Source organism: Eimeria tenella, genomic scaffold (assembly GCF_000499545.2).
Source record: "Eimeria tenella Houghton genomic scaffold, Eth_scaff194, whole genome shotgun sequence".
Lineage (NCBI taxonomy): Eukaryota > Apicomplexa > Conoidasida > Eucoccidiorida > Eimeriidae > Eimeria > Eimeria tenella.
Window position 1 is genome coordinate 1 of NW_013541781.1, and position 10000 is coordinate 10000.

The 10000-nt window shown below is 49.5% G+C and overlaps 1 protein-coding gene across 1 annotated transcript; it reads left to right on the top strand.

Moving 5' to 3' along the window:
* Window positions 1-17: 17 nt before the first annotated feature.
* On the top strand, window positions 18-7842 carry ETH_00029810 (uncharacterized protein; the record flags this gene model as incomplete). The annotated part of the gene is made up of 17 exons (XM_013374123.1): window positions 18-730; window positions 1060-1129; window positions 1356-1497; window positions 1598-1762; window positions 2199-2432; window positions 2647-2684; window positions 2910-2981; window positions 3311-3432; window positions 3652-3880; window positions 4209-4349; window positions 4595-4705; window positions 5224-5317; window positions 5521-5573; window positions 6012-6089; window positions 6491-6548; window positions 7302-7360; window positions 7480-7842. Coding segments are annotated over 17 exons (2742 nt in total), but the record flags the coding sequence as incomplete, so codon positions are not given.
* Window positions 7843-10000: the final 2158 nt, after the last annotated feature.

Below are 10000 nucleotides of genomic sequence, written 5' to 3' on the forward strand. Positions count from 1 at the left end.
TGCTGTTGCTGCTGCAGGTGTTGGAGTCTGCTGCTTCGGACAACGATGAGACAGAAGCAGCAGCAGCTTGCATTAGTCATTTGCTGCGGGTGTGGAGCTGCTCCTCCTCCTCCTCAGCAGCAGCAGCAGCAGCAGCAGATGGACCCCGCAGTTTGTTGCAGATTGCTGTGCAGCACTCAATAGGCCCGCTGCAGCAACTGCTGTCTGCTGCAGCAGTGACTTCGAACGGCGACACGGCAGCAGCAGCAGCAGCAGCAGCAGCAGACACCGAGACGCTGACGCACGTGGTTGCTGCTGTTGCTGCTACCTGCCGTGCTGCAGTGCCCTTGCTGCTGCAGCAAACGCATGCAGACGGGGCCCTGCAGCAGCTGCTGGAGACGCTTGCCGCTGCAGTGGCTCTACCGCGCACGTTGGGGTTGCTGCTGCAGCAGCAGCACCACTCCCACCCCCAGCAGCAGCAGCAGCAGCAGCACTACTCAGAAGCTGCAGCAGGCGACTACGAAGCAGCAGCATTTCTCTCTGTCAAAGCTGTGCGTTTTTTCTGCGACTTGAGATACGACATAGAGGACGCGGAGCAGCAGCAGCAGCAGCAGCAGCAGGAGCAGCAAGTCAATGCGCAAAGCAAACAGGCGCTGCTTCAGGTGTACAGACACCTCAGCGAAGAGGCGCTGCAGCAAATCGAAATTCCCTCCGCCCAAATTTCGCAGCGAATGCTGGAGGAGTTTTACAGGTAAACTGAATAAATAAATAAATAGATAAATAAATAATAAATAATGAATTAAAAAAAATAAATATATTAAATAGTGGTAAAGAGTTTAGGTCAAGTTGGAGGGCTGCAGCAGCAAATGCCAAGTGCGCCTTTGCTGCGCCTCTGGATGCTGCTGCAGCGCCTTTGCTGCTGCTGCTGCTGTTCATCTTGCTGTTGTTGCTGCTGCTGCTACGCATCTTGTCGCTGCTGCTGCGACTTTTGCTGCTGTCGCCGTGTCTGTTGTTACTCTGCCGGTTCTTCTGTATTCATTGCTGCTGCTGCTGTTGCTGCTCCTGTTGCTGCTGCTGCAGCTTTAGGGACCAGCTGCTGCTGCTGCTGGAGGACTGTGCTGCCTTAATCGGTCTCGAGTTGCCAATGCGGGTGCGTAATAGCAGCAGCAGCAGCGAGAACGACACAGCAGCAGCAGCAGCAGCAAGGCACATACAGAAGCAGCAGCAAAAATGGCACAGCAGCAGCAGCAGCAAGATAACACAGCAGCAACAGATGCAGCACAAACACCTGTTGGAATGTGTATTATCAAGATTCAATTTTCCCAGCTTTTCTCTTAGCGCAAGGCATTGCTGCTGCTGCTGCTGCTGCTGTGCAGGTGACGAGCCGCATGCAGCAGCTGCTGCAGAGCCACCAGCTGCAGCAGCAGCAGCAGCAGCAACTATCTGCTGCTGCTGCTGAGGATGTCTTCGAGAGGCCTCTGGAGTGTCTCTTCGTCGCGTTAGACTACACCTTTCCGTGTACGCCCGAGGCGCTGCTGCTGCGGCTGCTGCTGCTGTGGCTGCTGCGGCTGCTGCTGCTGCAGCTGTTGCTGCTGCTGCTGTCGTTGTGGCTGTACAGACACCTCAGCAGGCAGCACAGCAGCAGCTGTGCTCACCTCAGCTGTTGCTGCAGTGCAGGCGGTGCTGAAGCCTTCCTTGCCCCAGGTAGGCAGCAGCAGCAGTAGCAGCAGCAGTAACAGAAGAAGTAGCAGCAGCAAAAGTAGCAGCAGCAGCAGCGATGGCAGTAGCAGCAGTAACAACGGCAGCAACAGCAGCAGCAACAACAGCAGCAGCTGCTCCTCTTGCTGCGGTTGCTGCTGCTGCAGCAGCAGGTGGTGGGGTTTGTGTGTTTTGCTTTTCTGCCTTTAATTTAGTTTTATTTGTCTCCTTTTGCTGCTGCAGACTCGAGCTGCTGTTTTCTGCAGAATTGCGGCTATAAGATTCGTGAGGAGGGCCCACGCCTACATAGAGACAGAGTAACTTGCTGCTGCTGCTGCTGACGCTGCTGCTGCTGCTGATGCTGCTGCCGCTCGTGCGGCTCTTGGAGAGCCGCATCTGTTGCTGCTACAGGGACTCCTGCTACAGCTGCTGCTGCTTGTGCTGCTGCTGCTTGTAGCTGTTGGCTGCTGCTCATGCTGCTGCTGCTGCTGCTGCTGCTGCTGCTGTGTGCTGCAGTTCAGGGTCTCTGCAAGCTGCTGTCGGTTTGCTGGCTAGTCAGCTGTCCCTCCCCGGAGCAGCAGCAGCAGCAGCAGGAGGAGGAGCAGGAGCAGCAGGGGAGCTGCTGCGGCACCGAGCAGCAGCAGCAGCAGCAGCAGTGGAGCTGCTGCGGCACCGAGCAGCAGCAGCACTTGAAGATGTTTGCAGAAACGCAAAACATCCAGTAGACACTCAGACAATCCACCACTTGGCAGCACGTAAGACGCAGCAGCAGCAGCAGCTGCTGCTGCTGCTGCTGCTGCTGCTGATGCTGTGTTGGTTGCAGTGGTTGTGCGTTTTTGCTGCTGCCGCTGCGCCTGCTGCTGCTGCTGCTGTCTGGCCACAGTATGTCAGGCGTAAAATGTAGGGTTTAGGGTTTGAGGCTGAGGGTTTAGGGTTTAGGGTTTACGGCCTTGTGCTTTACTGCTTCAGTTGCTGACAGTCTATCGGCAGAACCAGTAGCAGAGAAGGCAAGTACCCACATGCAGCAGCAGCTGCTGCTGCTGCTGTTGCTGCTGCTTCGCTGCTGCTGCTGCTGCTGTTGCTGCTGCTTCGCTGCTGCTGCTGCTTTGCTGCTGTTGCAGCAACAGCGTCTGCTTTGTTGCTGCTGCTCTGCTGCTGGTGCCGTCCCCACTGTCGACTCCACCGATTCGTCGCAGAGGGTTTAGGGTTTAGGGTTTAGGGTTTGGGCGCAGGCTTACTGGCTAGTTCTTGAAGCAGTTTGTTCATTAGTTGGGCGCCTTAAAGAAGACCATTTGATGCTTTCTGTGAGTTTGTTGCTGCTGCTGATGGTGCTGCTGCTGCTGCTGCTGTTGTAGCTGCTGTTGCTGGGTTTGTTGCGGTTGCTGCTGCTGATGGTGCTGCTGTTGTTGCTTTCGCTGCTGCCGGTGCTGCTGCTGTTGCTGCTGCCGTTGCTCTTTCCTTTGGTGCTGTTGTTTCTGCTGTTGCTGCTGCTGCTGCCGCTGCTGCTGGCACGCCTCGCTGTGGCCTCATTCTTCCTTCCCTCACATGCAGCAGGAACCGCAACAGCAGCAGATGCAGCAGCAGCAGCAGCAACAGCAGCAGCTGCTGCGGCTACCCTTTGCTGTGCCCACAGATGCTGGAGAGTCTCTGTCGCCCCTCGATTGCTGCAATAGAAGAGACTCTTGCTGCAGGGCAGCAGCAGCAGCAGCAGCAGAACATCTGCACGAAGCTCGATGCCCTGGCAATTGTGCTCAGGTAGGCTGCTGCTGCTGCTGCTGCTGCTGCTGCTGCTGCTGAGCTTACTGCAGCAGCACTTGCCGCCTGGCCGTGCTTTGCAGCAGCAGAACCCCAGTTCCGCTGCCGCTGCTGCTGCTGCTTCGGCAACGCCTTCATTGCTCTTCCTGTGCTGCTGCTGCTGCTATTGCTGCTGCTGCTGCTGCTGCCGCTGCTGCTGCTGCTGCTGCTGCGGTTTAGGGACACGTCTTCTGGGGTAAAGCAAGAGCCGCAGTGTCTAGCAGCAGTTCAGGCGTTCGTGTGCAGCACTTTGTGGCCGCTGCTGCAGCAGCTGCTGCTGCAGCAGCAGCAAAATGCTGCTGCTGTTGAGCGAGCCCTGAGGTGTATGAAGCACGCTGTACGTACAGCTGGAGATGCTTTCAAACCCTTAGTGCTGCCTTTTCTTCAGGTGCTGCAGACAAACGCGCAGGTGGGTTTAGGGTTTAGGGTTTAGGGTTTAGGGTTTGGGGTCTGCTGCGGTGAACTGCTGGTGCTGCTGCCTTGCTGCCGCTTTGAGCCCGGGCTCCTTGGTTTAAATTTAATGCTTAGAAGGGTTTAGAAGGCTTTACAGGGTTTAGAAGGGTTTAGGGTTTAGGGTTTAGGGTTTAGGGGCGCTGCTCCCTTTCTTCCGCTTGAACCCCAAGCTCTGTGGTTCGAACTCAAGTCCCCGACGTTCGCGGGCCCCCGAAAGGCCTCGAAGGGCCTAGGGTTTAGGGTTTAGGGTTTAGGGTTTAGGGTTTAGGGTTTAGGGTTTGCAGGTCTGCGTGCACCCCACGTACTTGTACGCCACGGAGTGGATGGCGGTTTGCTTCGGGTTTGAAGGGCCGCAGGTGCAGCAGCAGCTGGCAGCTCTTATTCAGCAGCTGGCCACTGCGGGCTTCGAAGCCATTCAGAAACAAGTAGGGTTTAGGGTTTAGGGTTTAGGGTTTAGGGGCGAGGGTTTAGGGTTTAGGGTTTAGGGTTTGGGCTTTAGTTTTTGGGGTTTAGGGTTTGAGGTTTAGGGTTTGGAGCTAGGGTTTGGACTGCGCTGCTCTGAAGACGCTCATGCGCCACGGCCTCGAGGGCCGAGGGTCTGGGGTTTACGCCTTGCGGCTTAAGGTTTAGGGTTTAGGGTTTAGGGTTTAGGGTTTAGGGTTTTGTGCAGGCTGTGTTGGAAGACAGCGCGGACATGGTGGAGGACTGCTACGGAATGCTCAGCAGACTTTTGAAAAGATGCCCTCCAGTTGCTGCTGCTGTGCCTTCTGCCTTGAGACAGGTCCTGCTGCTGCTGCTGCTGCTGCTGCTGCTGCTGTCGCTGCTGTTTTGGGGGCTGCTTTTGCTGTTGGTGGTGGCGCTGCTGCTGCTGTTGCTACTGTTTTGGGGGCTGCTTTTGCTGTTGGTGCTGCTGCTGCTGTTTTGGGGGCTGGTGTTGCTGCTGGTGCTGCTTTTGCTGCTGCTGCTGCTGTTCTTGGGGCTGCGTCTGCTGCTGCTGCTGCTACTGCTGTTTTTGGGGCTGGTTTTGCTGCTTCTGCTGCTCTTGTTGCCTCTGCTGCTGCTGCTGCAGCTGCTGCTTCCGTTGCTGCCTCTTGCTGCTGCTGCCGTGTTTTGCTGCCATTGTTTCTGCCTTTTCTGAAACCACTGCTGCTGCTGCCGTTCTTGCTGCTGCTGCTGCTGTTCTTGCTGCTGCTGCTGCTGTTCCCTGCACATTATGACTCACGAATGAATAAGTAACTATTTAAAATTTGTTTTTAATTAATTGATTTTATTTATTTATTTATTTATTTATTATTTTAGGGCCTGGAGAACTGCAGCCTTTGCATGGCTGTGGACACTCAAGAAGCAGCAAAATTGGTTTTCGTGTTTATGGAAAGCATTGTGCATGCAGCAAGCAAGTCCTAAACCCTAAACCCTAAACCCTAAACCCTTCGCGGCCTCACCCGCAGCCGCCGCCTGCGCCAAACCCTAAACCCTAAACCCCAAACCCTCAGCTGGAGCCCCAAAAGGAGAATAATGAAAGCTCATTAATTATTTAAATTTATTTATTTATTTATTTATTTATTTATTTACTTGTTTATTTATTTGCTGCTGCAGAGGAAACCTCGGAGCCGCAGCTGCAGGCAGCAGCAGCGCAATTGGCCTCAGAAGTAAAAACCCTCTTGCTGCTGTTTATTTATTTTATTTTCATTTATTTTTATTTTTATTTATTTATTTATTTTGTCGTTTATTTTTGCTTAATTATTTAATTGTTTATGTTTATTCATTTATTTACTCATTCTCTAATTTATCTGTGTTTGTTTGCTTATAAATTCCTGTTTATTTACCTATTTATTTATTTTCTTATTTTATTTTAATTTGTTAGTCAATTAATTTATTTTTTGTTTATTTATTTACTTTGAATTATTTTTGTCTATTTTCACGAATTTGAATCCGTTTTGGTTCATTTTTTCTCCATTTAGCATTTATTTGCATTCTATTTAATTAATTAACCAGTTAAATCCGTGACTTATTATTCATTTATTTATTTATTTATTTATTTATTTACTTATTTATTTATTTATTTATTATTTTTATTTTGTTTGCAGTTTTTGCCGCTGCTGGTGCGCAGCGCGTTTGAGCTGCTCGGGAGGGCCCCCTCAGCGCTGAAGGCGCAGTTGATAGAAGTGAGTTTAAAGCGCCAAAAAGTGCCAAAAAGTGCCAAAAAAGTGCCACAAAGTGCCACAAAAATGCCACAAATCAAACAATTAAGAATCCCATTAACTTTGAAATCAAATTTGGTTTTTTTTCGGCCTTTTTTCAACTCCGGAGACCTCAAATTCACTTTTTTGCTTTCTGCCTTCAACTCCACCACTTTTTATTATTTCTTTTATTTATTTGTTTATTTCTTTAATTCATTATTTCTTTTTACTATTTATTTATTTATTTTTTACTTTATTTATTTGTACATTCATTATTTAATTAGTTTATTTATTTACTTATTTTTATTCACCCATTTATTGTTTTATTTTTTAATTTATTTATTTTATTTATTTATTTATTTATTTATTTATTATTTTATTTATAGGATTTCATAGTCGTGGTGGTTTCGGAGTTGGGCGCTGAGGCCTCACCTTGGCTGGCAGGTAATTTTAATTATTTATTTAAATTAAATTAATTAATTTAATTTAATTGATATGATTTAATTTAATTAATTTAATTTAACTAATTTAATTTGATTGGTTTAAATTAATTCAAATGTTTAGCTTCTTAATTAATTAATCTGCACATTTTATTTTTCAATTTTTTAACTTTTTTTTTATTTTTTAGGCAGCTGGGGGCGGCGGTTTGGCCTCTTTTGTCTTTGTTGAATTTATGTTGTAATTGATTAATTTAATAAATTGATAAATTGAGTTAATTATTTAATCAATTTAATAAATTAATCAATTAGTTTAGTTAATTATTTAATTAATTAAATGAATTTAATTAAATTAATTAATCAGTTAATTAACTATATATCTTATTTCATTATCTGTTTATTCATTTATTTTTCATTTTTTTGCTGCAGAGGGTTTGCTGCTGCTGCCGCCCGCCGTATCGGCGCATGCAGCAGCAAGGGCGGCGTACCTAGTCAGTTGCTGCTGCTGCTGCAGTTGCTGCTGCTACTGCTGCTGCTGTTTCTGCTGCTGCTTCTGCTGTTGCTGCTGCTGCTGGTGTCCCTGCTGTTGTTGCTTCTTCCGCAGGCGTTTCTGTTGCTGCAGCAGCCGTTGCTGCTTGTTATTCACACTCTTGCTGCTGCTGCTGCTGCCGCTGCTGGTTTTATTTAAAAATAAAATAAAAGAATTAAATATTTAAATTAATTATTTTGAATTTAATTTGCTTCGAATTCTTCGCCGCAGGAAAAGCTGCAAAGAGGCCCCAGCGGCGTTTCTGCGGCCATCGGGGAAATCCACCAAAAGTAACAAATAAATAAATAAATAAATAAATAAATAAATAAATAAATAAATAAATAATAAATAAATAAATAAGTAATTTAATTAAATGGCAGCAAAAGAGCAAAATGCATTTCCTCCGCAGGTGCCAGCAGGTCGCAATGAGGCACAGGGCCTAAACGAGCAGCAGCAGCAGCAGCAGCAGCAGCAGCAGAAGCAGCAGCAGAATAAGCCGCGGCACGAACAGAAGCAGCAGCAGAAACAAAGGCCGCTGCAGCAGCTGCTGCAACAGCAACTACTGCAACGGCAGCTGCAGCAACTGCTGCAGCAGCAGCAGCAGCAGCAGCTGGTTGTACAATATATATGCCTCGAAGTGGAAAGAAAGCACTTTTATAATTCTTTTCCATTATTGGAATTATCAAAGACAGAAAGACAGAAGAAATGTTTTTGCTGCAATGCATGCAGCCCCGAACTCAGCTACTATTCATTATTGTCTTTCTTCCTGTAATCTGCTGCTGTTGCTGCTGCTGCTGCTGCTGTTTTACGGCAGCTGCTGCTGCTGTACCTGCTGCTGCTGCTGCCGACGCTGGTCCACCTGTTGCAGCAGCAGCAGCTGCTGCTGCTGTTTTACGGCAGCTGCTGCTGCTCTACCTGCTGCTGCTGCTGCTGCCGACGCTGGTCTACCTGTGGCAGCAGCAGCTGCTGCTGCTGCTGCCGTAGCTCCTGCTGTAGCTTCGGTTGAGCCTCCCCTAGCTGCTGCTGCTGCTGCTTCTAGCTGCTGCTGCTGCCTGTTGCTGCTGCTGCTGCTTCTACCTCTAGCTGCTACTGCTGCTGCTGCATTCTGCAGGCCTTCTCTCTCTGTAACAGCAAGCGGCAAGTAGCTCAGCAGCAACTAAGTGAACAAAGAAATTAAATCAATTAAACTCAGCGGCAACTAACTAAACATTTAAATTAAATTAATTAAATTAAATTAATTAAATAAATTAAATAGATAAAAATCATCTGCATGCATTTGCCTCGGGGCTTTCCCGTCTGTTTCCACTGTACCCACAGCGGCAAAAACGGACCCGCTGCAGCAGCTGCAGCAGCAGCTGCAGCAGCAGCAGCTGCAGCAGCAGCAGCAGCTGCTGCTGCTGCAGCAGCAGCAGCAGCAGAACTAGTCGTCCAGCAGCTGCGTGTTGCTGCTGGGCTTGGGAATGGCTCTGCCGCTAAAGTAGTAATTTGAGTGCAGCAAAGAGCCGAAAGTCACAAACGCCTGCAGCAGCAGCAGCAGCAGCAGCAGCAGCAGCAATGGAGAATGATTGCAGTTAGTGGATCGAGTAATACTCACAGGTAGACACAGACAGCAGCATCAGCAGCAGCTGCAGCAGCAGCTGCTGCAGCACATGCAGCAGTAGCGAGAAGAGCAGAAGCAGCATCAGCAACGAGTCCATAAGCGGCAGCGGCAGCAGCAAGCCCATAAGCAGCTGCAGCACGACCATCAGCAGCAGCAGCAGCACGGCTATAAGCAGCAGCAGCAGCAGCAGCAGCACGACTATAGGCAGCAGTAGCAGCAGCATGACCCCAGGCCGCAGCAACACGACCGTAAGCTGCAGCAGCTCGACCCTAAACATCAGCAGCAGCAGCAGCAGCACGACCCCAGCAGCAGCAACAGCCGCAAGGCCCCAGCAGCAGCAGCAGCACGACCGCAGCAGCAGCAACAGCAGTACGGCCCTATCAGCAGCAGCAGCAACAGCAGTAAAACCCTAGCAGCCGCAGCAGCACCAGCAGCAGGAGCAAGACCGCAGCAGCAGCTGCACAACCCCAGCAGCAGCAGCAACAGCAGCACAACCCCAGTAGCAGCAGCAGCAGCAGCAGCGTTCACCATGAGGAATCCCCAGCCAAACCAGACATAGTAGGCCATGGGGGCTTGAATGCAAGTAGCGACTTGAGCTGAAACATAATAGTCTTCTAGGCCTGCAAGTTTGGGGCTTGAGGGGCGCATGCAGCCCCATAGCTGCTGCTGCTGCATGCGCTGCAGCGGCGCTGCTGCTGCTGCGCTGCTGCAGCGGCCGCTTGCTGCTGCTGCTGCTGCTGGGAGGGGGGGCGCTGGTAGCCGCAGCGGCTGCAGGCCGCGGGCGCACAGCAGCAAACGCTGGGGAAGCATATTTGAGAAGAAAAGGAAAGAAGAAATGAAAAAGAATAAAAGGAAAGAAATAAAAAGAAAGGAAAAGAAGAAAAAGAAAAGAAATGAAATAGAAGATCCGAAGAAAACCAGAATGCGACCGCGACAGGGTGTACAGACAGCTCCCGCTGGTGCTGCTGACGCCGCAGCAAAAAGAGTTAAAGACTTCTTTTCTAATTATTTTAATTCGCCTTTTTATTCTCTTTTATCGAGTTATGGCTATTTTCTCCGAACCAGCAGCAGCAGCAGCAGCAGCAAGCCCCAGGTGGCTGCATGTGCTGCAGTGTGAGTTGCTGCTGCGTCTGTTCTTCAGTTAAGTCTTCTAGGAAATAAATTCTTTTAATTATTTCCTTTTATTAAATTCCCTCACAAAGAGATTTCCTTTTAATTTGCTGCAGCGTGTGCCAGTGCTGCTGCTGCTGCTGCTGCTGCTGCTGCTGCTGCCGCTTGTAGTCTTGCTGCTGGGTACCTGTGATACAGCGTGCGGTGTACGTACACCCAG